The sequence below is a fragment of the Muntiacus reevesi genome, chromosome 10 (genome assembly GCF_963930625.1).
Source record: "Muntiacus reevesi chromosome 10, mMunRee1.1, whole genome shotgun sequence".
NCBI lineage: Eukaryota > Metazoa > Chordata > Mammalia > Artiodactyla > Cervidae > Muntiacus > Muntiacus reevesi.
The window spans coordinates 7,633,330-7,660,740 of NC_089258.1; the positions used below are offsets into that span (position 1 = coordinate 7,633,330).

At 43.9% G+C, this 27,411-nt stretch overlaps 2 protein-coding genes across 2 annotated transcripts; one reads left to right on the forward strand and one right to left on the reverse strand.

The window, feature by feature from the left end:
• Window positions 1-709: 709 nt before the first annotated feature.
• On the reverse strand, window positions 710-12,917 carry BAG1 (BAG cochaperone 1). Its single transcript, XM_065947017.1, has 7 exons — window positions 12,750-12,917; window positions 10,787-10,915; window positions 9,435-9,517; window positions 7,834-7,947; window positions 4,694-4,801; window positions 3,597-3,659; window positions 710-3,092 (listed from the first exon to the last, which is right to left on the reverse strand). The coding sequence occupies exons 1-7, from the start codon at window positions 12,784-12,786 to the stop codon at window positions 3,003-3,005; spliced, it is 624 nt and encodes a 207-aa protein (XP_065803089.1). The 5' UTR covers window positions 12,787-12,917; the 3' UTR covers window positions 710-3,002.
• A 561-nt stretch (window positions 12,918-13,478) lies between these two features.
• On the forward strand, window positions 13,479-27,188 carry CHMP5 (charged multivesicular body protein 5). Its single transcript, XM_065947384.1, has 8 exons — window positions 13,479-13,632; window positions 14,480-14,584; window positions 15,995-16,041; window positions 18,806-18,899; window positions 19,057-19,128; window positions 23,315-23,423; window positions 25,270-25,382; window positions 26,494-27,188. The coding sequence occupies exons 1-8, from the start codon at window positions 13,564-13,566 to the stop codon at window positions 26,542-26,544; spliced, it is 660 nt and encodes a 219-aa protein (XP_065803456.1). The 5' UTR covers window positions 13,479-13,563; the 3' UTR covers window positions 26,545-27,188.
• Window positions 27,189-27,411: the final 223 nt, after the last annotated feature.

The window sequence follows — 27,411 nt, forward strand, 5'->3', positions numbered from 1 at the left end:
AAATTTTCTATTTCGACAATCTCTTTGGAATAGGTTTCTGGTATTTGCAACTAGGGCTTCTCTGGTGGCTCAGTCAGAATCCACCCGCCAATGCCAGAGACCCATGTTCGAGCCCTGGGTCGGGAAGATCCCCTGGAGAAGGAAATGGCAATCCACTTCAGTATTCCCTGATAGCTCAGTTGGTAAAGAAACCCACCTGCAATGCAGGAGACCCCGGTTAGATTCCCGAGTTGGGAAGATCTGGAGAAGGGAAAGACTACTCATTCTAGTATTCTGTCCTAGCGAATTCCATGGACCATACAGTCCATGGGGCCGCAAAGAGTCGCACACGACTGAGTGACTAAACAACAGTTTTCAACTGAAAGAGTCCTGACACCAGAGGAAGGGCTTCTCACAGGGACTCACAGCCTTTAAGCTGTGCCTTGAAGGATGAGTAGAAATAACTGGCTGAACAACGTACGGGAGAATCCCTCCAGCTCTGTGAGGCCGAACAATGTCCGTGGGATCACAGAGCTGCATGTTTCCCTGCAGCAGGACTGATCATGTCCTGGGGTGAGTGGGCCATGTCACTACCCTGCATGTCTGCTGGGCAGCTCATCCTCAAAGAATACAAGGGCTATCGGATGCTGTAAACCCCTGTGCTGACGGAGCCTCAGTGGGCGAGTGTAGCAGTCGAAATTTCACTATTAATACGTGTGGTCAACATTCATTTAGTCTCCAAATATTTATTGAGCACCTAATATAAGCCGAACAATGTGCTTCAAATACACTGTTAACAAAACAAAGAAGTTCCTTAATCCAAGGAACTAGTGTTGAAAGGCAAATATTAATCAAATAACCCCATAGATAAATGATCATAGGCCATGATAAATGCTGTTTATCATAAAAATAGTAGCAAGCTGTAAGAGGACATCCCCTGGGGGCTTGACATTCTCAGACTGTCAGGAATATCAGTAGGTGAGGTTCTCTATGGAAGAAAGATTTACATTCTGCAAGATAACAGTAGTCGCCTAGGACAGGAGCAGGCGTAGGGGAACGATGGTGGGGAAATGCCCCAGCAGAAGAAGTGTGTGCGGAGACCCCAGGGTGAGAGAGGGCTCAGAGCACCCGAGGACCTGAACTAGCCCAGAGGGGCTCATGGCAGAGTAAACAGAAGAGCGGGTCAAGATGAAAAGGGTAAGGACCTTGGCCTTTATCCTAAGAAAACGGGGGTCACTGAGATTTTTAAGCACGGGACTGACATGACGAGATCGTGATCATGATCACTCAGCTGCTCTATGGAGAATGAATGGAGAGAACCAGACAGGAAGTACACAGACCAACACAGGAGATAGAAAGAAAAGAGAAAATGAGAAGGTGTGAGCAACCCCATGTCAGCGGGGATGAAAATCAGTAGAGATGAACACTGGCTTGGAATCAAGCCACCTAGTTTGTGTCCTGGCTTTGTCACTTACTCTATGAACCTGAGCAAATCACCTAAGCTCATCTCTAAAACAGGGAGAGTATCTGTCTACTTCCTAGACTGTGTGAGGATTAAATGACTAACGAACTTAGAATGGTATCTGGCACACAGGAACTTCTTGTGGCCCAAGACCACACAGCTACTACACATAAACAGGTCAACAGTGAACTACTCTGGTTACACTTGGGGGTGGGCCAGTGGGACCCCGAGCCTCGTCCACTTGCCCCCACTTTGTCCTCGGCCCCACCCACATAGCCCTAAATTCCTGGGGTTTCACTGACGCCCTCTCTGCCAGGTAAGATTGGCCTCAGAGTGGCCTTTAGGAATTTTTCTCCTGGGCACTGTGTGAAAAATGGGGGTAACATCAGCTGACCCATTTAAAAGGCCACTGAAGTATGTAGACCACTCCTGACTTCTGGACTAGAATCTCAGAAGGCTTCTGTTTCTCATACTTCATCTACCAAAAAGAAAAAAATGTTTAAACACTCTTCTGGGATTTCCCTGGTGGACCAGTGGTTACAACTCCATGCAGAAGCATGGGTTAGATCCCTGGTCAGGAACTAAGATCCCACATGCTGCATGGCAAGTCAAAAAAAAAAAAATAAAGTTTTAACACTCTTCTGCTTGCTGATGTGTATATAAACTGCTTTATTTTTTAAATAACAAATGAAGGGAGAAAGGACTATAAAACAGGCAGAAATCTCAAAGTAACTTGAAGAAAATGTAGATCTCAGAAAGGGATGGCTCACAACAACACCTCTGAAGGAACTCCTGAGAGGTTTATGGTTGCCCTTCACTACCTGCCTGGTGTATTCACTCTGGCCCTCCCACTGCCCCTTGTAAGCCAGGGTTCTGACCTGGTTGCAAGCGGAGACTTAGTCAACTCTGGGTTCTAACCTTCTAGAGATCTGCTTGGGAGCAAGGCAGTCCATATATCAACCACAGGCCCAACTCCAGGAATGAACCAGAGATCTCATGACCTATGGCTGATCAGGGTCACTGGGAGCTGAGGACAGGGTCATGAACCCACAACCAGTCAGCTGTTTCAGAATCAGGTCACATGAGAGACACTCCGGCTACCTGTTCTGACCCATTCCCGACTGTCCTCACCAGACAAGGGCTCCTGGTGATTCTGGTTTACACAGACAGGTTTATGGGATCATAAGCACAAAAAGGCCTCATGGATCTGAACACCAAAATGGCCGATAAACTCAGAACTACCTCAGGATACATAAGAGCTCTCACCAGCCCAAAGAAAGCACCCAAAGGTCCAAACAGCTGGGAAGACTTGGTCAGGGGGGCACTCTCCAGACAAGGTGGGCTGCTAGACAGCACAGATCCACAGAGACAGAACAAGAAGCTGACAGGAGGCTAAAGACGTACGGACGATACTTGTTCATTGAGAGCGGGTGTGAGAGAAGGAAAAGGCAATGGGCCAGTTGCCCCCAGCAGCTCTGGGGAGGGCGGGTAACTTCTGCTCCAGGGATGGCAGAGCTGGTGGGGCTGTTCTTCACTGCAGCGTGGCCTTCTCTGCCTCACCTCAGTCAGCGAGGGCCAAGTTCGTGGACTGCAGTCGCTCCGTCTCCTGGCAGATGTTCTGCTCCACTGTGTCACACTCAGCTAGGAAGGCCTAAAAGATAAATGCAAACTAGTGAGGGCCACTGGAGGCCAGACAACCCATGCCAACCTCAGCCACAAGAGGTTCTTTGCCAAGCCACTCTGGGGAACCCCTGGGTGACTGACTCAGGCTAAACGGGTGTGTGGGGATGGAGACAGCCCAGGTCCCAGACTCAGGAGAGGGAAGTGACAGCGCTCTCGGTTAACAACCTCCAAAGGGCGCTGAGGAGAGGAAGCCCTGCCACTGAAACGGCAGGATTTCAGGGGACCCTGTCCACAGGAATGGCACCTTCTAGAACTGTGTAACGTGTCAGCCCTGTATGCTCCACAGCAAACTTCTTTCCCTATCAGTTTAATCCAAATTCAATTACAGGGACATGAAAGGAGCTCGTGTTCTGGGTTCATACTGAGAAGTAACAACTGAAGAGAGTCCCCACCACGCATGTACTCGACCCAGCTTTGAAGAGATACATGCGCTGACGCGTGACACTTTGTGATACCCTACCACACAACTCACCTGAATCCTTTTCACCAAACCTTTCCTTTTCATTCTACTGTCTTTGAAATTTTCTGGCAGAATCTATGGAAAAATAAGTTGACATATAAATAATCCTAGTAAGTGAACATGATGTAGGAACACGTCAGAAACACCTACAGCACCCAAGCTGGCCACAGGTCACCAATGTGCGTGACGGGCATTTTCCGGAATCACTTCCCTGGATCTCTGTCCTGCACATCCCTTTCCATGGCTCTTACTCCATAAACACTCCTTAGTCCTTGAGGTCTGGACCATAGACCTGTAGCATGGACTTTGTCCTTTCACTGTTTCCTGTGCATGGATACTGTGTCCTGGCTGGGCCACGAGCTCGCTGTGGCATGAGAAGCATAGTGCTTTTCTGCTCTTCTTTACCACCCCCTACACCACCGCCCCTCAAGAATCCCAACAGAGTAGTTCACCCTAAGAATGAGGTATCGGGCAAGAGATACTATCTCCAAAAGGGAACATGGCATCAGTGATTCCTAACAGCCTCCCAAGAGCTGGGTCTGACTGTATTCTGTACAGGTAATGGGCCCAGACACAAGAGTGTCAGGAAAGTGACACCCTGTATTTCGCTGACATGAGACCATGGATTACTCCGGTCCCTGCGCTGTGAGGATTAGATGCTACTGTATGTGTGTGCTCAGTCATGCCCAACTCTCTGCGTGCAACCCCATGGACTGTAGTCTACCAGGCTCCTCAGTCCATGGGATTTTCCAGGTAAGAATACTGGTGTGGCTTGCCATTTCCTATTCCAGGGTATCTTCCCAACCCAGGAAGAGAAAACTTGTCTCCTGCATTGGCAGGCAGATCCTTTACCACTACGCCCCCTGGGATGCCCCCTTAGGTGCTACTAGTACACATAAACAAAAATGACAAAAGCCCCATGTCCCTGAGATAGGGGAAATCAGGAATGGTCTTATCTTTCTGCATATTCACCAAAGACCTAGCAGTGTCTGGTACACTGCTCAATAGGTGCCCAATACCCTCAGGCAATGAGTGTGATACTGAGAAAGTGAAACTGATTGAAAAGCCATCAAAGGAAACTAGTCCTTCTCGGCTGAGTGTTTACGTACGAGTGTGTCAATCTCCTCCAAGATCTTCATAAACTGCTCGATCGTGGCTTTTACTCTCCTATCGAGTTTGCAGAGAGCTTCAGCTTGCAAATCCTTGGCCAGAAAACCCTGTGGAGGAATGATGCATTATTCCAAGTGTTTCTTTGAGGTTGACAGAAAACTCCAAGCCAGGCACTGATGAAGCAGCTTCACCCTGGGTCCACGTTACCCAACAGGCTGGGCCAAACTGCAGGCCCACAACTCCACCTCTTGGAAAAACAGAAAAGCCAGCCCTGGGCCTCCTCAAGCACTGTAATAGGCTGCAGGCCCCTCTATCTCACATGGCCTACTGGGGTCACAAATGCCTCCAGAGGCCTGGCTCTGCTGAAGCCCCCAGTCCCCAGTGAATACCTGCACATCAGAGGCAGATGTGAAGAGCACAGGGTTTAGAGTTTGATAGGCCTGGGCTTCAGTTCTGACTGCTATGTACTGGCTGGTGAGCTTGAGCAGGTTCCTTAACCTATCTGTGCCTTGCTGTCCTCACTTTTTAAATGGAGATCAAGGCATTTCCTTGGCAGCCCAGTAGTTCCGTCCAGAAGATTCCATGTCCAGAAGGCAGTCCAGAAGATTCTGCACTTCTGTGCAGTGGGCACGGGTTCCACCCCCCACTGGGGAATAAGATCCCACATGCTGAGCAGGCTGGCCAAATTAAATAAATAAAATAATACAATGGAAGACTTCCCTGGTGGTCCAATGGTTAAGAATCTGCCTTGGAGAAGGAAAATAAAAAGACTCCACCTTGGGCTTCCCTACTGGCTCAGTGGGTAAAGAATCCACCTGCCAATGCAGGAGACACAGGTTTGATCCCTGATCCCGGAAGATCCCACATGCCAGGGAGCAACAAAGCCCACGTGCCACGACTATTGAGACTGTGCTCTAGAGCTCGGGAGCCACAACTACTGAGCTCACGTGCTGCGACTACTGAAGCCTGCGCTCCCTAGAGCCTGTGCTCTGCAACAGGAGAAGCCACTGCAATGAGAAGCCCGAGTACCGCAACTAGAGAGCAGCCTGCACTCACCCAACTAGAGAAAAGCCCACACGGCAACAAAGACCCAGCACAGACAAAAATAAATACATAAATAACGCTGTATATATATAAGAAAAGAATCCGCCTTGCAATGCAGGGGACGAGGATTCAATTCCCGGTCAGGGAACTAAGATCCCACGTGCCGCTGGGCAACGAAGCCCATTTGCTGTAACTACTGAGCCTTTGTACTCCAATTAGAGAGTCCATGCGCCCCAATGATAGATCCTACACGATACAATGAGGATCCTGCGTGAGGCAAGTAAGACCCAAATAAACTAGCAGCCAATAAACAAAGGCAAAAAGAAAAAACAAAAAAAATAAAATAAAATGGAGACCATGACACACACATCCCAGAGGGTTACCATGAGAATAAAGGGAAATACAAGACCTTTAATATGAGTCCTGACACAGACATATTGCTAACAAATGGCAGCACTTACTTGTTTTTATTAAATTATCTGTTTATCCACATTACTTGGCCTAATGATCAGTTAGCTGGTGACGACAGGTGGACAGCAGTGATCTCTGAGTATGTTTTTATTAAAGTCAAAAGCTACAGATGCAGACTTCGCAACAAGTAATAAAATAAGCTACCAATTGCAACTGAAAGAATTTACTCTACCAAAAAGATGAGAAATGGCCAAAAAAGATTTAAGCCCAAGGACATTCAAAGAAGCATTATGCATAATGTTAAATAGCATTAGGTGATAAATAATAAAGAATTGGTTAGGTAAACCATGATCCACTCATGTGATGCAATATTATACGAGTTTTGAAAAGGATGATCTTTTTTTTTTTCCAGTCAAGACATTTTTTCTTTATTGAAGTATAGTTGATTTCCAATACTGTGTTAGTTTCAGGTATACTAAGTATGATCATTTTTAATGACATGGGAAAGTGTTCAATTCCTTAAACCAAAGAAAGAACTATTTACAAAGTACACCTAACATTATACCAATTTTTTTAAGATAAAAAAACAGATTCCAGGTTTTAGTAATGGTTATCTTTGAGTTGGGGGTCTTACAGGTAATTATTATTTTTCATATTGGTGCACATATGTCTTCTTAAAAATTGTGTACAATCAGTATGCAGTACTTTAATAATTAAAATACAATCATACATCCATTAATGTTATAAAATGAAGAGATCAAAAATAAATACGTGGTTTGAGGCCATAACTAATTCTAATTTGGTTTCGGTCCTCCACCTCTAGTACTACAAGGAATTGAATAGGATGACCCCTCGCCGATATCATGCTCAACTTGGACATTCTATGAATCAATGTTCTTTGCCTTGCCAAATACATTATAACTGACCAGACTGAGAGAAGCTATTTATTCTATTTAAGACAACACATGATCCTAGCATGGCAGGTGTTCTCGTAGATCACAAATGGATGCTGGCTGGGGTTTGTAAACAACAATGATGTGCTTACAAAGCACTTAGAATGTCTCAGTCTTAAACTATGTAATTAAATCCTCACAACAGCCCAAGAGGAAGTTACCATCATCACTCCCTTTTTTTTAAAATTAATTAATTAATTAATTTATTAATTTATTTTTTTCAGTGGGTTTTGTCATACACTGATATGAATCAGCCATAGAGTTACACGTATTCCCCATCCCGATCCCCCCTCCCACCTCCCTCTCCACCCGACTCCTCTGGGTCTTCCCAGTGCACCAGGCCCGAGCACTTGACTCATGCATCCCACCTGGGCTGGTGATCTGTTTCACCATAGATAATATACATGCTGTTCTTTCGAAACATCCCACCCTCACCTTCTCCCACAGAGTTCAAAAGTCTGTTCTGTACTTCTGTGTCTCTTTTTCTGTTTTGCATATAGGGTTATCGTTACCATCTTTCTAAGTTCCATATATATGTGTTAGTATACTGTATCACTCCCATTTTTATAGAAGACTTGAGACAAAGGCAAACTTGCCCAGTTACAGAATGGGAAGAGTCAGGGTCTGAACTCAGGGGGGACCAAAAACAAAGTTTGCCCTCATAACCACACATTTGTGTCTCTAGAGAATTCTTAGAGAAGGCAGAAAGTCAAGTCTACCAGAAGAGTTACCTGCTGGATTCCAGCAAGGTCTTTATTCAGTTCTTCCAGCTGGTCAGCTATCTTCTCCACAGATTTCTCCAAATCTTTCAGCTTCTTTAGCTCAGCTTCTTCCTCCGGACTGTTCTAAAATGTTAAGAATAAAAGGAGTTCAATAATCACCAAAAACAGTAGCTTCTGTCAGAAAAAAAAATCTGACCACAGGTGGTCAAACCACTCCCCTAGGAAAACATCATCTTAAACTTGCTGCTTCTTGGAAAGCAAGTTGGAGGGTTATACACTAAGGTTTTCTATCTACAAAGGCACTAGACGAGATAGAGAGAAGGTACCAGGTACATGTTCTGGTGAGAGAGCCGGACGGTTTGGGTTCAGAGAACAAAGCTGGTCCATGAGCCAGATCTGACCTTAGCCTGGGGCTGACCACCAACTCACTCCAGACCGAAGCCCGGAGTGTTAACTAATTACAGTGACCGCCTAGCATATGAGGAGTTCGGAGGGTGAGACAGGCAGAATTCTATCCTTTCCTTAAATGGAATTCCTGAGCTCTCTCATTCAATATGACCATGATGACAATGCATACTTTCATTGAGCATCCCCTCTATGCCAGGCATCATCCTAAGCACTCTACTTGTATCATTATTTAAGCCTTACCACAATCCAATGATGAAATTGAGGTAACTGTAAAGTAACCTTAGGTCACACAGCCCAGAAGAGGTAAAGCTGAGACCTGAATGGGATTTGGCTTCTCACACCCCAGGACAATTCCAGTTGAGGGTCCTCAAGTTTCTTCAAACTCAACCCCTGGGTTGTGCTCATTTTTCCATCTCCGTTCTTCCTGACCCTTGAGCAAGAAAACTAGACTATTTCCCCTTCTCTCAACTTCGTTGGTAGCTAGCAGCTTCCTGCTTTTACACTATCTCCCATTATTCTTGGTGGCCAAATCCTGAGTGCCAGTCTCCTGGGGGTTCCAAGTCTGCAGGAGACTTTCCTTGCCTCCACCTTGCTAGCCTCTGCCCTCTCTCCACTCTTTAATCAGCCACACCCAGCTCGAAGTAAGCTAACTTCATTTGACCAACAACTCCACTGTGTCACAATGCATGGCTGGCCCAGGGTCTACTGACCTCAACCTTTTTTGTCACCAACTGACTCTTTTTCTCCCTCACTTCTAGCCTGAACCTTTCTTTCCAGCCAAAGAGGGTTTAACCTCACGGGAGATTTTAGTAAAAAGAATGGTTAAAGGAAGAGAGGCTTCTGAAATTTGCAAAATACTTCTTTTTAAAATTTACAGGTTTGACAGTCTCTTGCAAATTCCCTTCCAAGTGAGTAGCGACTGCTTCAGACATCATTTTATTCAGACTGAAATTCCACCACCAGCACAAAACTCACATAATTGAGGCAGTACAACCACTCCTAATTCCCAGGGTGAAAACCCTAATGAACAGAAGCTGAAGGATATGAGAACAATAAAACTGATAAATCCACTAAACAAATAGCAACTACATTTGTGTGGCAAGCCCTACTTCACCAGTGCCAAACCTGAGCCCCCAATTTGGCCTTCTAAACAGACACTCATGTAAAAGACCTTAGTATTTCTGGTAGAAAAAGCAATCTACCTTTTTCCCAATTAACATAACCCGGCAACCATTTTGTATTCCAAGTGCTGACAATGGCATCTCCATTTCCTTCAGAGATTTTCCTGAAAAGAGAAGACAGTTATGTCAAATGTAACTTGTACAACAGTGAAAATAGATTTCAGCAAGGGTATAGGAAATAGTGTGTTCACTATTGAGAAGGGAATGAGTTGGTATAACATTTTTAGAAGGTTTCTTGACCCAATAACTTCACTTCAGATATTGATCCTAACAAATAACTGGACATGTGCCTAAACAATAACTGTTACACAATTATTATTATTCATAACAGTGAGAAATTGGAAAGTCAAAAATTCAGGAATAGGGGACTGATTACTATACATCATAACAACAGAAGACTCTGTAGGCACTAAAGCTCATCTTTCAGGAAACTTCAATGCCATAATATGTGTTGATGACCAAGTGTTACAAGAAGATCACTAGAAATGATCCTAGTTTTGTCAACTACAGAAACAAAACAAAAGCCACAAATTGAGAACCCACACTTCAAGATGCCAGGACAAACAAACAAAGGCTGGACAGAAATATACTGAATTGTTATCAGGGGTTTTATCCAGGAGAACATTTTCTTTTTTGTGTTTTCCTCTATTTACAAACATGAATTTCTATTGCCTTTATAAAATGAAATGTTTTTAAAAAGAAAAGACAAGGAGTTACAATATGAAGTATAAAAGTAAATGCTTCCTATCACTAAATTCTTTATGACTGGCACCAAATGGGATAAATTTAGCTTCATCAGATACAAAATAATGGGTTCCCATGGGAATGAGAAGACCAGAGAATGGGGATGGGAGTAGGTGTGTCCTGGCAGAAATCACCATATTCCACTGGGCCTGCTACATCCACGTCCTTTAAACTAGTCTGTTCAGCACCTTCTCTGTGTCAGCACTAGGCCAAACACTGAAAACACAGAAGTATCTCTGCCCTCATGGAGTTTGCTATTGTATCAGACACCAGATGTTTGGTGACTCTGGAAGCAATTATTTAATAGTAGTTTCAATACAAGCTATGCAGAAGTGGAGGGAGTGCTACAAGAACATACACTGGGAAGAGGATCTAACTTAGTCAGGTAAGACTGCCCATGTGTCTCATCAAAAATGGTTAAGGTTTCTGCCACCCTCACGTGCCTTCAACTCAAATACCTGTGCATGTGTTTGCAAATGTCCACTACAAAGTAGGTACTCAACAAATATTTGTTGAAGGAATGACGGAATTAACAAGCAAAGAACTGTCCTAGATTGAAAAACTAACCTGACTGTTAGGTAAGGTTAAATAGTTTTAAATAGGCTCAGAGCTGGAAGAGAAAGGCTTACCCTTAAATATGAGTTTCTGAAAGGGCAGCGGAACCCCTGTAGCCTCTTCAACAACCTGGGCCAGGTCTTGGACAATTGGCTCACTATTGCCTTCTTGTGGGGTGACTTGAAGATCATGCTTCTCATTGCCTGGGGAGAGAGAAAAGTGTTGAAGAAAACACAAACCAATAAATAGAGGCTGACACTTCATTTTCCCAGCCTTTAAGACCTGCTCAAGGATTTTTGTTTCCTTGGGAATTGTTACAGGAACTAACAATATCAGTGATATCAGCTAACATTTTAAGCATTTAGCATGTGTAAGGGGCTAACTAGGCTTATTTTGGAGAAGGAAATGGCAACCCACTCCAGTATTCTTGCCTAGAGAATCCTGTGGACGGAGGAACCTGGTGGGCTGCTGTCCATAGGGTCGCACAGAGTCAGACATGACTGAAGCAACTTAGTGTGCACGCATGCATTGGAGAAGGAAATGGCAACCCACTCCAGTATTCTTGCCTGGAGAATCTCAGAGACAGAGGAGCCTGGTGGGCTGCTCTCTAAGGGGTCACACAGAATAGGACATGGCTGAAGGGATTTAGCAGCAGCAACAGGCTTATTTTATGTATAATCTTAATTAATCCTCAGAACAACCCCATGAAGTACCCATGAAGACAGTACAACCTATTACTCCCCATTTCACAGATAAGCAAGATGTGAGATCAGTCCAGTTAAGACTTGCCTAGTTAGACCCACCTCTACAATCAGAACTTAACCTCAGATCTATCTGATTTCAAATTCTGTGCTTTTCTTTACAAGCCATCTGCCTCCTCTGGCCTGACTGGCCTCTCCTCTGTGTTGTACTGGGCGAGGAACTGTTTCTATCTCCTTTGCTACAATGAGCAAGGAACTGCTTTTCTTCCAGGTCTCTCCCACTGGACACATAGGGTTGGTGCCCAGTAAATAAATGAGGGACTTCCCTGGTGGTGCTGTGGATAAGAATCTGCCTGCCAAGGCAGGGGACACAGGTTCAATCCCTGGTCCTGGATGATTCCACATGCCAGGGAACAACAAAGCCCATGTGTTGCAACTACTGATGCCCAAATGCCTAGAGCCACCCCAATGAGAAGCCTGCACATCTCAAGGAAGAGTAGCCCCTGCACGCTGCAACTAGAAAAAGTCCGAGCAAAGCAACGAAGACCCAGTGGAGCCAATAAAGAAACAAATGAGTGAAAAAACTCAAACAGTAGAAATTTCTTTTTGGAGCAGAGGTGCCAATTCTTTTCTGGATATGTGGACAGCAACGGCATAGCCTGTGTCCAGTGCATCACGCCAAGCCTTAAGCCTACTCAACAGCCACATGAAGTCAGCGGGACAGGTGTTACCAATTCTATTTCGCATAGAAGAAACCAGCTGCCTAGAAAGGAGACATCCCAAGGTCACCGAAACCTGCAGAATCCTGGTCTCCAGATTCTTGAGGCCCTGGGGTCTCCCCTGGTTGGTCCTGAGGAAACCTTATGGACTCAGCTCCCTGGAGAACCGTCATTGTCTAGTTCTGTGTCAATTCCAACAGTAGGCAGACCCCAAGGGCGCCCAGAGTGTACGCTTGAACCCACGCCTCACTCAAACAGCACACATGAGTTTTGACTCCTGCACACAAGTAGGTGTCCAGATACACAGCAGTCATAGACAACATGGCCAAATGCAAGCCAGGCACAAAGGCCCACCACAACTGTGCAGGCACATCCTAAGACATACAACCAGAACCCCGACGTGAAGCACAGACATCAAGGATCTAACAAACGGCCTGAGACAAAATACACCTGCCACGTGGAAAGGTGAGCTGACAGCACACCAGTAAAAACAAGATCCCACGCTTTTGGACTCCAAATACAAGGACACACACTTCGGGAGGGCACGCGACCAAACCCAGAGACCCCGCCGGACTTTCGTGGCCCAGCGCGGAGCCCAGCCGGCAGCCCGCGCTCACTGTGGGTGACGGTCACGCTGAGCCCGGCTGCCGCCATTTCTTCGCTCCGGGCCACCTCTTCGCTCAAGGCCACCTCTTCACTCAGGACCACCTCCTCGCTCGGGACCACCTCTTCGCTGCGGGTCACCTCTTCGCTCCGGGCCGAGCGAGGCCGTTCTTTCTTTTTCACCCGCGGCCTGCGAGCGCAGGCGGCGGCGCCTCTGGTGGATCCGGCATGCCCTCTGGTCACGCTCCGGACGGCTGATTTCTGGGAGGGAGGCGGACCGCGCTCGGCTGGGTGCACCGACTGGCGCGGCTCCCGGCCCGGCCGAGGGGCGCGCCGCCGGGGACCCAGCCGCTCCCGGTCGCCTCGCGGTCTTCGCGCGCCCCCGCGGTCCGCCAGACCCGCGCTAGTTGCCCGCCCAGCGAGGGTAGCTGGGCTGGGGCCCTCCACCCCTGTTCGGCTACTTCCCCGCCCCTCCCGGGCCTACCGGCCCCGCCCCTCGGAGCAGCCCCGCTCCAGCCCCGCTCTTCCTCTGAAGCCGCCCCCTACCCCACCCACTCAGCCGAGGCCCCGCCTGGCTTATCTGGGGCCACGCCCACGCCCGCCGCCGGGGCCACGCCCCGTGATGACTCTCGGTCCCTCACCTCCAACTTCCCGGAGCTCCCCTTCCCCGGAAGATCAGGCTGAAAATCCGGATAAAGGATTGGGAAACGCCAATAGGCACATTGCGCTTGCGCATGGGGGGCCGGAAGTCAAGTCGGAGACGGAGGTGACTCTGCTTCCGTTTCTGGTTTTGCTCCAGTGTTTAGGTTTTCTCAGCTGCCGCCCAAGATGAACCGATTCTTCGGGAAAGCGAAACCCAAGGCTCCGCCGCCCAGCTTGACTGACTGCATTGGCACGGTGGGCACTTAGACTTGCTAACTAGGCTCAGGAACCCTGACACCCCTTAACCCGTCCACCCCCGACTTCGGCGTCTACTCCTGGCTCCCGGGCCCATTACACCTTAGCTCTCTCCACCCCACTTTCGTTCCTCTTACCCTAGTCATTGCTGACGCCACAAACCGGGGACCCCTATCCCATCATTGTTTAACCCTACTTGCGCCCCACCCCCTCTGGTGCTCAGTGCTGCGTCCACTCGCTGTTGACTGCCCTGGTCACCCCGACCAGCCATAGGCCCTGACACCCTTCCCACCTCATCCAGCCCTACCCCTCCCTCCTCTTCCGTCCCTCATCCTTCTCCGACGTCAGGAATCTCGGCTTGATATCCTAGCTCAGTATATCTGTAACGCAATCCTGGATCTGTTACACAAAATTCAGAACTCTAGCTCCTGTCATTAGGCCACCACCTTCTATCCTAGTGAATAGCGTTAGCTCTACAGCCCTAGCCGAGGTCCATTGGACAGTAACTCATTTCACACACTTTCTGATTGAGCCCTCTGCTGGCCTAGTCTCCAGTTCTTGGGAAACTTCGACTCAGTCGAGTGATTCTCAAATTCTTCTTCTGCTCAAACACTTGAGGATGCCTCTGGAATATTGGAATCTAGGGGGGTGGAATACAGTTTAACCCCCCACCCCAGGATTTCTGAGAATCCTGCCCCGCCCCACAATTAGGAATCGCTGTTTTCAACCTTCACCATATGCTCTTCTTTGTTTTTCCTTTCTTCCTCTATATTCATTCCTCCCCTACCATTTTTCATGTAAATGTATTGCAATAATTACCACTGCCTTTGATGTTTTTCCACTCAAGGTGGACAGCAGAGCAGAATCCATTGACAAGAAGATTTCTCGGCTGGATGCTGAACTAGTGAAGTATAAGGATCAGATCAAGAAGATGAGGGAGGGACCTGCAAAGGTAAGGCAGACAGCTCCTGCAGAAGTTGTGACACCTTGATTTGAGTACCTGTGGAAGTAGGGCCTGATGGTAAGGGCTGGTGAGGGATATAGAAGAGATGCTCACAGTCTGGTAAGGGGAAAACATTTGTGACAGTGTGTCCTTCAGGGAGAAGAGTTTGCAGCTGGATATGAGATGAAAACTGGGGCTTGATCTGGTGGAGAGAAGATGTTGATCACACACACAGAAACATGTATGTGGGAATTAGCATATTCTACTGAGAACATGGCAATCTGGACAGGCTGGGCCTGCTCAGACTAACGAGTTGCTTGGCTGGTCAGGTTAGATATATATAATAGACTGGTTAAGGAATGGCATGTTGGGGAAAAGTACTAGTGTTCTGTTAATACCATCACTACCTACTAGCTGTGATCTTTATGAAGTCACTTAATTTCTTACTTTCCTCTTCTGTTAGGAAGAAACATAGAGTGCTGTATGTAAGTGCATGGACTGTGAATTTGAGCTGCTTTTTTTCCCCCATCCTATCTCTAACTTACTAGGCATTTAAGTGAGAGCAAGTTACTTAGCACCTGAACTTAGCAAACTGAACCTCAGTTTTCCAATCTGTAAAATGGGGATCATATCTGCTTTATAGAATGAGATTAAGCAAGGTAATTCATGTGACCTACATAGTACTATGTCTAGTACATAGAAACAGTAAGTGTTAGGTATTATTATCATCTATGAAGTAATAATACCTGCTTTTCCGTCTTCATTGGAGGAGACAAAGTGATTTATGAAACAGTATAGAAAGCGAAGTGACCAGAGGATTTTCTCTGCCATCGTAGTTGGATGGCATGGAGTGAAGAGTGACCAGAGGCAGGACAGCCTACCTAGACTTGAGGAGATGAAAGCCTAAACCGTGGTGGTAGTCATGAGAATGACATGAGAGGAATCAATTTGAAAGTGAGTTCTGAAAATCTAACATGATGACAATGCATGAGGAGACAACAGAGAGAGGAAAGGTAAGGTTGGTGTAACAGTTTTCAGCCTAGAGAAGTGAGAGACGGGTGGGGCTGCTGTTAGTCATTTCCAAGGTGATAGCAGGTTGAAGAGTTTGGGCATGGTGAGTTTGAGTGGAGAGCAGACTGTCTAAATGTGGAATCTCTCTAAGGCACCTGCATATACAAAATTGGCCCTCTTTGAGTTGAAATAATATCCCCTAGAAAAGGAAATGTACTGAGATGTGGGATGAAAAGACTGAGGCGGGCTGGAGCTTAGAGCCCACTTGGGAGGTGAACAGTCTGGGAGCCACCATGTCTACTGCTTTGAAGATGAGAGGAAGTAGGTATGTGAGTTTGAGGATATGGGATTCATTTACCATTTGTATATTTTCTACTTCCTTTCATTAAAATCTGTTTTTCTTCCTAGAATATGGTCAAGCAGAAAGCCTTGCGGGTTTTAAAGCAAAAGCGGATGTAAGTTATATAAGTATAATCTCCTTTCTTCTAACAGGTTTAACCAAAAGGGAAATGGTCTTCCATTCCTTTAGATTTTCCTACCATTTTATAAGGGCTTCCCAAGCAGCATGGTAGTAAAGGATCCACCTGCCAGAGAGGTAGACATAAGAGATGGGGGTCCGATTCCTGGGTTGGGAAGATCCCCTGGAGGAGGGCCCAGCAACTCACTGCAGTATCCTTGTCTGGAGAATCCCAGGTATAGAGAAGCGTGGCAGGCTACAGTCCATTAGGTCGCAAAGAGTCAGACACAGCTGAAACGACTTAGCACGCATGCACCACTTTATAAGCATTCTTCAGTTAATTACAAATTTCATTTACACATACGGTTAACTAGAATTTCTCCCCCTGCATGTTCAGCAATATTTGTTGCATGTTCAGCAGCATCTGTTGCACCACTGTCCATTCAAATAGAACTTTTTGCTGTGATGGGAGATGTTTTCTGTCTGTACTGGTCAGTACAATAGCTGTTAGCCATGTGTGCCTATTGAGCACTTGAAACGTGGCTAGTATGACTAAGGAACTCAAGGTCCAATTTTATTTAATTTTAACAATTTAAGTAGCCATGTATGTCTAGTGGCTTCTGTATAGACTTCCCAGATCTGTAGAGTTTGATTCTCCCATTTATTTAATTAGAGTGTGCCTTTTAAAATTTCATTTGTTTGCCTGTAAAATTGGGAAACTTGAAATATTTGTTCCCTCCCATCAGAAGATTTAGTAGCCCTTTATTTGTTTTAGGAGAAGGCAATGGCACCCCACTCCAGTACTCTTGCCTGGAAAATCCCATGGACGGAGGAGCCTGGTAGGCTGCAGTCCCTGGGGTCGCTATCAGTCGGACATGACTGAGCAACTTCACTTTCCCTTTTCACTTTCATACATTGCAGAAGACAATGGCAACCCACTCCAGTGTTCTTGCCTGGAGAATCCCAGGGAGGGACGGAGGAGCCTGGTGGGCTGTGGTCTATGGAGTCGCACAGAGTCAGACATGACTGAAGCGACTTAGCAGCAGCAACAGCAGCTATTTATTTTAAGTGACTGTGTCCCAGTGTTTGAGCAGAAACCCAACATTATCTTTGGTTCTTAACCTTGTGGGCTCTCCAGCTGATGAGACCCTCTTTAGGAGTGCAGAGGTCAGGTGGAATCAGCTGATGAAGAGCAGAAAGATTATTGGTATCTCTATTCTTGTTTACAAAATGACTTCTTATAAAACATTAGATACCATCTTACTCCTTTCAGATTAGACAGAGTTATAAAAAGAAAACTATGATGCCTAGAGCAATGAGAGTGTGTAGTAAAACTGTTACCTCCTAAATTGATAGCATTGCAGTTTTTTTATTAAAAAAATTTTATTTAAAAAAATTTATTTTTGGCTGCACCAAAAATAAATAATAAAACACACACCAAAATAATAAAACAAACACCAAAAAGTCTTTGTTACATTGCGCTGGCTTTCTCTAGTTGCGGAGAGTGGGGGCTACTTTTCCGTGCAGCGCATGGGCCTCTCATTGCAGTGGCTTCTCTTGTTACGGAGCACAGGCTCTAGGCATGAAGACTCAGTAGTTTCAGCTCACAGGTTCTAGAGCAATGGCTCAGTACTTGTGGTGCTTGGGCTTAGTAGCTCCACAACATGTGGGATCTTCCCAGACCAGAGTTTGAACCCATGTCCCCTGCATTGGCAGGTGGGTTCTTATCCACTGGGCCACCAGGGAAGTCCAGCATTGCAATTTTTAAGTAGCTTTTTTTTTAAATAAAAGAATACATGTTCATTGTGGAAACTTGGCAAGTACATAAACATGAGTAGAAGAAGAGAAAATTCACCAAGAGTCCTATTGCCAGAAATAACCACCTTTAAAATGCTAATTTCTTACAGTTTCTTTCTCTGCTTGTGCATACATGGTACATGTGCATATAATCTTTTAGAAGAAAACAAATGGCATGTATTATATCAGTTATCCTTTTCTAGTTAATATTGTATCACACGTATTTTTGTCCTTCTAAATATTTTTTGGAAACATTTTTTTAATGGTGTGATAATATTCCACCACCATTTGCCTGCATCATTGACCGTTTTTCTTCTGGTTGAATGGTTAGATGGTTTTCAAATACTGTATAAAGACTATAGTGATATAAGTCTTTGAGACAGTATTATCAGTTGTTATAAAACTTCATTTAAAAAAAATAGTTGGAGTGTCAGGCAGTATATTAGGTTGGATAGATTACCTATTTATGGATACAAGATTAATAAAATAACAATACCAGTGCTCAAGCAGTTCAGTCTACTGGAAAAAGTTTCACTGTATGTAGGAAGAACCTTAAATATAGTCTTGCTCCTTCCCCCTAAGAATTCCACTTCTGAGACTTTAGCACTGCAAATAATTTAAAACATAAAAACTTATATTAAGACTTCTTAGCAATGTAGAAAACAGCAGTAATAATGTTAAATGGAAAATAGTGTTATAGTTAAAGTACATTCCAAGGAAGAAGATTGGAGGAACGTCAAATGATGTTTGTGTAAGATGGATTAAATTGTTTTTCTCATTTTTTTGTACCTTTGTTAAGGTTTGTTGTTGTCTTTAAGAAGATTCTCTTATCTAGCATGAAAGATACTTTCTTCCTGAAGAGATTTTTTTTGGGAAAAAAAGTAATGTATTTGCATTGCTTCCATTTTTTATTCCTGAAGAGTTCTATCTGCCTCACATTCCCGTTTTCATTTGACTCTGAAAAGGTACGAGCAGCAGCGGGACAATCTCGCCCAACAGTCATTTAATATGGAACAAGCCAACTACACCATCCAGTCATTGAAGGACACCAAGACCACGGTACTCCCAAAGCACTTTTTCCCATGGTTTCATTTTAAATTTTGTGCTTTATTTTTGTGTTTCATTTATATTTTGTGCTCTTTTTCCTATAGTTTTTAAAAGACAGTTTAACCATCATGGCTTCTTAAGAGATGGTATGTTCTCTTTCCTTTTTTAGGTTGATGCTATGAAATTGGGAGTAAAGGAAATGAAGAAAGCCTACAAGCAAGTGAAAATTGACCAGATTGAGGTGAGATGTGTGCTGGTTTCTGTAAGAATGCACACTGGTTTCTCAAAGCATCCACATGAACGTGTATGTGATGGGAAGAGCCCAGGAGAGGGACGGAATCTTGGGCCTCCCGTTTACTAATGGAGTAACTTTGGGAAAGAGCGTCAAAGGTCCTCACTGTTAACCTAAGGATCCTAATACCAGATGCAGTTACTATGCTGCTGCTGCTGCTGCTGCTAGGTCGCTTCAGCCGTGTCCGACTCTGTGCGACCCCGTAGACGGCAGCCCACCAGGCTCCCCCATCCCTGGGATTCTCCAGGCAAGAATACTGGAGTGGGCTGCCATTGCCTTCTCCAACGTATGCATGCGTGCTAAGTCGCTTCAGTCGTGTCTGACTCTATGCGACACTATGGACAGCAGCCCACCAGGCTCCTCTGTCCACAGGATTCTCTAGTTATTATGAGGGTGAAATAAATGAGCTGGTGTGTCTAAATGCACAATGCCTGGCACATAATAAACACCCAGTGAATAAATGCCCAGTTTCCTTTTACTACTAACTCATTTAATGATTTTTAGTCTTATTGCCTCAATTATAAAGCAGTGATGTTGCTGCTCGTCTCCCAGGATTGTCCTCAATTAACACTTGGGACAATATATATATTGACAATATATATAAAGTACCTAGCATGGTTCCTGGTATAGAATTGGTTCCCTTTTCTAGTAATTCTCTCTAGGTTCCCTGCCCACCCCCACCCCCAGTTTTATTGAGATACACTTGATATATAATAGAGTGTAAGTTGAAGGTGTACATGGAGTGATTTGAAATATATAGTGAAATGGTTATCACTGTAAGATCACCTCACATAATTACTGTTACTTTTGTGGTGAGAATATTTGAGGTTTACTTTCTTAGCAACTTTCAAGTATTGTTAACTATAGCCACCACACTACTTTAGATCCCCTGAACTTAGTCATCTTCTTTTTTTAAGGTTATAATTTCATTTATAGTTATTATAAAATATTGACCGTGTTCCCTGTGTTGTGCAATATATCCTTATAGCTTATTTATTTTCTACATAGTAGTTTGTGCCTCTTGATCACCTCCCCCTATCTCTTTAGGTTTTTAATAATAATGTCCCTAAAATGAGCATTTCTTTTTTGAGATCATGTTTTAGCTGGGGTGGTGAGCCCTAGGAGCTCGGCATCTCTTAACTCTGTCAGTTGAGCAGCCCAGATGGCAGACAGGATTAGCAGAGGGAGTGGTGATGGTCAGAGGAGAAGGTTTCTCTGCACATACGATAGTGGCCTTTCCCCCTAAACACTAAGTAGAATGTCTCTTTCTAAGAGGGCAGGGACTCAGTTTTATTCACTATTCCCAAGTGCCCCAAACAGTTCCTGGCCTTCAGTTTGTTTAGTGGTTGGTGAGTAAATGACAGAGAGGCTCTTCAGTGCCATAAAGCGGTTCTGCCCATTTAATGATGTTCTTAGTGTGTCTCCAGCATCTTAACTGCTTCTGCACGATGCTCCCTGATAGTTTCAGTCTTCAGTAAGTGAAGGCTGTTTTCCAGCCTTCTCATCTTGCTGTTTTCCAGCACCCCTCCTTATACTGCTGGGACCCTCTCTAATCCTCCACCAGTTTCTGCTTCCAAGAATTTAGGCTTAGTGATAGAGATTCACTGAGAAAAATGTTCTGAGTATGCTTGCCTTATTTGTATCGTATTATTTGATAATCAAACACAATGAACTGAATTTTATTTTCTACTTCCAGGGTTCCTTGTGTTTTAATTAGTGCTGTTTAACGAACAAAATAGAAATTTTGGTATTTCTGGTTTTCTTTATGTTTTGTCTTTCACTTGTGGTTGTCTGGCTGTCTCCCCACCTGATTTTCCTTCTCCTGTCCCCTAATACAGCGGTCCCCAACCTTTTTGGCACCAGGGACCAGTTATGTGCAAGACAGTTTTTCCACAGACTGTGGGGTGGGCAGTGGTTTCAGGATGATACAAGCACATTACATTTATTGTGCACTTTATTTCTATTATTATTACATTGTGATCTATAATGAAATAATTACACAGTTCACCATAATGCGGAATCTATGGGAGCCCTGAGCTTGTTTCCGTGCAACTAGACGGTCCCATCTGGGGGTTTTGATATGAGTCTGCAAGCAGTTGTTTTATTATGGTCTCTATGCAGTCGGACGTCTCTGCTAATGATACTCTCTATTTGAAGCCACTCGCCAGCACTAGCATCACCACCTTAGCTCTACCTCAGATCATCAGGCATTAGATTCTCATAAGGAGCGTGCAACTTAGATCCCTTGCATGCACGGTTCACAGTAGAGTTCATGCTCCTGTGAGAATCTAATGTTGCTGCCACTGATCTGACAGGAGCTCAGGCAATAAAGTGAGTGATGGGGAGCAACTAAAAATACAGATGAAACGTCGCTTACTCACAGCTCACCTACTGTGAGGCCCAGTTCCTAACAGGCCGTGGACCAGTACTGGTCTGTAGCCTGGGGGTTGGGGAACCTGTAGCTGGGGGTTGGGGACCCCTGCCCTAATAGACTTGCCTGCATAGTAGGTGGAGAGCCCCTTTCTTAACTTTTTTGATGTGTATGGGTGTGTGTCTTTGACTGGGCTGGATAGTTTGAATCCCATTTGTTTTCCTAAAATATTTTACTTGAAAAACATTTTTATTGTTTTCTAGTGCTCTTTTTAAAACTTTGCCTCCACATGTGTGTTCTCCTATTTCATTTTTTATTTCCCAATTTCTGTGGTCCAGTCTAGTGCTTGTATTTGTTTTGTATCCCTTTTGTTTGTTTTTGCAGAATTGAACCTGCTAATTCTTTGTGATGATTTTTTTCCTGTGCCTATCCTGGAGTCTATTGCTAGAAATCCTACTCTTTCTAATAGGATTATGAGATCCTATTAGATATAAAAAAATTTCAGATCACTGTGAAATTTGGGGTGACTTATCTTGATGTATAAAAGTCTAAAATAAGTTCAACTTGATTAGTTATGTTTTTTTCACCCCTTTAATTATTGTTTCAGCCAGTGCCTCTCTGTGCAGCAGACTGTTAGAATATATGCAATATGGTAGTTTGGTACTTGGAAACAGAAAGCATTTTCTTTTTAAAAAAGTATTTTTCTCCATTTTATTTTCTATCCCTTATGTGGAAAAACAAACCTCTAATTTGGGGGTGAGGAATGAGTTTTTAAACGTTTTGCACTGCTCTAGAAATTCTGAAAAATAAGCAGTGTTGATTTAGAACCTCTGCATTTTCAGCAGGAGTCCATTCCCCTCTGTGTGGAATTTTCAGCATATGAAAAAAACAAGTTGTTCTGTACATCCTTAACATGAGACAATATATAGTATTAAGTGCTTAGTGTTTGACACATATTATGACATATGTTATTACAATAAATCATTACCTATGAAGAATGGCTATTAATAATCTCATTTTATAGATGAGCAAATTAAGCCTAAGAGATGTTACTTTTCATTGAATATGAAATAAAACTTTTGAATACTGAATAAAACTTTAGCTTGGTAATGTTTAACCACAGTCTACTCTTCCTATCATTATACTAACTGCCTTTATTACGACATACCGCTTCTCAGATGGGTTTTGCATTCTTTGTGGCCCTTTAGGAGTTTCCTAGTAAAGTACAGATAGATTATTCCCAGATGATATATGCCCTCGGTCCATTTCTTTTCACCAGCCTTGTCTCAGATATCAAGCCTATGCTGAATCCACTTCTGTTTCGCCATGTGGGGTGGGCCCAGTACAACTTTTTGTACCATCCAGTTGTTTCTGCTACTGCTTCCTTACCCTCCACTGTGCAGTCAGTTTTTGGCTGAGTCGAGAAGCGTAATGTCTCAGTTACCTTCTTTTCTCTTAACTTGAAGATTTTTGATAGCATAAATGTTGCTTGATTTCCTGTTTCAAGCAAACTGTCTGTAAAGAGAGGGATGGGCATCTCTTCTTGCAATAGCACTTTGATTTTCCACGAAGCATCTTAAATTCAAATGCAAGATTACTAATTCTGATACTTATTTTTCAAGTTTACATTTTTACCACCAAAAATAGGGGAAGATTATGTGGTCCACGGCTTTTTTCTAAGATTCCGGGGAGAGAATAGAGACGGGGTAGTTAGGGATAAATGGTAAGAATTGAATAAAACTCCTATCATATATATTTTTGTAGGATCTACAAGACCAGCTAGAGGATATGATGGAAGATGCAAATGAAATCCAAGAAGCACTGAGTCGTAGTTATGGCACCCCAGAATTAGATGAAGATGACCTCGAAGCAGGTAAGTTATAGGAAAAGCAATGTATATGTAGCCTAGTGTCTGAAAGGAACAACTGTCAGGGATCCTTTCTCCCAAGCATTAGAGAAAATTTCTATGAGGGTTCCCTGAAAGTTCGTCTGTGGTACAGGCTATGGGCACAGAGCTTGGGCAGCAGCCACATCAGACCAGCATACCTCACCAACTCTGAGGTGGACAAGCTCTGAGGGAACATCCAGGCAAAGGCCTCTGCTGACCCGGTGCTTGATAACCAAACACTGTCATTTTCTGCCACTTTTTATTTTTTATTTTTATTTATTTATTTATTTATTTTTTTTATTTTTCTCTTCATTTTCCTGCTTGAGTCCTCTTCCTCAGAACAGTAAAGCCGATTAAGAAACAGTAGTTGACAGATACTGATGCTTAGTGTGCATCAGTTACGGTATGCCAGGCCCTCTGTTAGATGCTGGGGATTCAGCATTGAGGAAAACCAGCACCATCCCTGCACACCTGGACCTTCTCCTCTAGCAGGGGTAAGAAACTGCCTGAGTTAAAGAGCACAGACTGATGGGAAGAAGTAGTATGGGGTACCACAGGAACAGAGGAATCCAACCTAGCTGGGAGTCAGGGAACAGGCTTAGGACCCGAAGGATTAGCAGAGGTTAGCACGATGAAATGGAAGGGGTTGTTAAGAAGCGGCCTCATGGAGAGTTGTTTAGAAACTGTTGCTGTAGTCCATTTAAGACATAATGGTGCCTGAGACTAAGGCAGTGGCAGCAAAGACAGGGAGAAGTGGACATACTGAAGAAATTTTAGAAGGTTGAATGGACAGGACCTAATGATTGATTAGATGTGGAGAGAGAGGGAGATGTCAAAGCTGTTTGTCAGTTTCTAGCATGAGTAACTGGGTTTTCTGTTGGATGATTGCCCTGCCATTTTACTACTACTTTATCTCCATGTTCTTGTTTTGACTATGACCTCCCCTTCTCTCCTCCCTACCCTGTTTATTTCTGTTTTCTTATTTCTCATCTTGAGTTTCCTCTGATGAGTTTCTACCTGCTGTTGCTATTCCCCCTGCTCACTTCCAACTTTGCCATAGACTTACTTTTAAAGCCTGATCTCATGTCATGGTCACTGTCTATATAACAATCTCATGCCTTCTCTCACTGGCTGTTTTCAAGTTCATGAGTAAATGGAAAAGAATTTTTTACATTTGTTGTTGTCAGGATTTTCTAATTTGATTTGGCCTACTAATAACTATACAGTCTTCTCATGAATACTAGGGCCTTATAAACCTGTGGGAAATAGTTGTTTTGTTTTATTTTGATTTTTGTTTTTCATGGACTTTTACCACCCCACTTTCCTTGAAAATTCCATATAATAGCCATCTTTTATTTTTAAAATAGAAATTAACAATCCCTTCTCTGTTTTTAAATTTTCATCTTATTGCAAATAATTTGGCTGACTTTCTTAACATTAACTGCCAATTTTCTTTTTCTTGAATTATTTATTTATTTTTTTTAATTAAAGAAATTTTTTTTGGCTGCACTGGGTCTTCGTTGCAGCGCACAGGCTCTTCGTTGCTGAGTGTGGGCTTTCTCATTGTAGTGAACAGGAGCTACTCTGGTTGTGGTGCACGGGCTTCTCATTGTGGTAGCTTCTCATTGCCGGCTACGTGGGCTCCGTAGTTGTGGCACATTGGCTTAGTTGCCCTGCGGCGTGTGGAATCTTAGCTCCGAGACCAGGGATCAAACCCGTGGCTTCTGCATTGGCAGACGAATTCTTAACCACTGGGCCACCAGGGAAGTCATCCCTAGCCTCCAGTTTTTTTGCTTACATTTTTTTTTTAATGTTGACTGTTTCAACTTAGAGTTGGATGCACTGGGTGATGAGCTTCTGGCCGATGAAGACAGTTCTTATCTGGATGAAGCAGCAGCTGCGCCCGCAATTCCAGAAGGTGTTCCCACTGACACGAAGAACAAGGTGAAAGCTTTTTCTGTTCATATTTTCTATGCAAAATGGTAAAGACTTTATGCTTGATCATCAGCCTGGGAATCTGAAAGGTATTAAGTAAGAACAAGGAAAGACTGTCATTATTTTGGGAACCCTTTGAAGCCCAGTTTCCCTACACTGGCCTGTGGCTGGTCTTCCCCACTTTAGCCCCTGTTCCTCCTTGCGCTTGGAGTTGCCTTAATCTTTTTCTGCTGCCCGCACCACTCTGAGCCAGCTGCATAGCAGGAATGCTGCATTTCTCAGCATTCCTGAAATAGTTTTTATTAACACTACCATAGCTCATCTTTTTAAATCCTTGGTAACAGGTTCCTGAAGCATGTATGTTATTTCCATGTTTAGAAGATCACAGATTCCTGATTTAAATGCGCTCTTGAGCTGTGGTTTCTGAATTGATAGTCACTGCCTGTGGGCGCATACTTAGTCGCTCAGTCATGTCTGACTCTTTGCAACCCCATGGACTATGGCCCACCAGGCTCCTCTGTCCATGGGATTCTCCAGGCAAGAATACTGGAGTGGGTTGCTATGCCCTTCTCCAGGGGATCTTTCTGACCCAGGGGTCAAACCTGGGTCTCCTGCACTGCAGGCCGATTCTGTCTGAGCCACCAGGGATGCCCAGTCACTGCCTAGAAACCTGTAGTGAAGTATGATATGGCAGTGACTCCTGTCCTAGGGCACCACTCCTTTGAGGGTTGGTGAGGCTACAAGAGGTGCTGTTTCGCTTTAGGGACCAGAGTGAAAGAGGGCATCTGGAGGCAAGTGCTCACTCCGCAGCCTTTACTCTGGCCACTCCTCAAGTCCTGGACACTCGTAGCCCCCTCTCCCCTTTCAAGGTTTACTCTCTCACTCTTCCCTCACTCTGCAGAGCCATCCCTTTTGATCCCTTCCATTTTTTTTTCTGGTTTATCACTTGCCACTTTACCTCTCTTGAAAGAAAAAGAGCTTGTTCTCATCTTCTCGGTGAGATTTTTGTTTTCATTGATTAACCACTTGGAAATGAATTTTGACCACTAAATGTTTGAAATCAGTTTTTTTTTAAGTCAGTTGGAAAATAGTGACACTGAACAACTCTTTCTTTTCACAGGATGGAGTCCTGGTGGATGAATTTGGATTGCCACAGATCCCTGCTTCGTAGACTTGCATCATTCAAGTACATCGTGTAAAATAAACACGTATTCTGGGACTGGGGAATATTTATCTTTCCAAGTTCGCCATAACAGATTTAGGTTTCTTTCCTTTCCTTGGAGGAAAAATTAATTTTTTTTTTTTTTTTTCCAATAAGAGACTCATTGCTTGGAGGAGGCTTTCTTTATACTAAATTTTTATTCCTTTTCTCTTATGAAAGACTAACTTACTTAAAACTATCATTGGATATGTCCGTCTTAATTCCTTAATAATAATTTTGAAATAAAACCAAGGAAATGGAAATCTTTTAAGTTCTGTGACAGCATATCTCCACAATCTCAAACTGACCTGATAAATTGATGGAAAAGATGAGATTGGTGGGACTGTGCATATTATGTTTCAAAACCATTTTCTCTTGTGGTGTTATAGGTTGGTTAAAGTGATGGCTTTTTTGGGTGAGTTTTGTTGTGTCTTGTGAGTAAATCATTACTGTGTTCAGTATTGGAATGGAATTATCACTACTGTATCATGGGTGGATATTTTGATTCTGTGGTTCCTTCAGTATTACAGCTGACTTGTAATCAGTAATGAATATTTCTTGATATTTAATGTATAGGACATTTATTTATACTCAATAAATATTTTTCAAAAGGATATTATTTTAATAATACTACCTCAACTTGAAATCTCCACTACAGAAACCAAATTTAATATAATTTTAATGTCAATTCAGCTTAAAAACTACAGAAATCAAATTTAACGGGCAGCGTTGTAGTGTTGTGGTTGATCCCCAGCCTTTTTGACACCAGGGGTTGGTTTGGTGGAAGACAGTTTTCCCATGGGGGCTGGGGTGCTGGGGAGGGGTGGTTTCAGGATG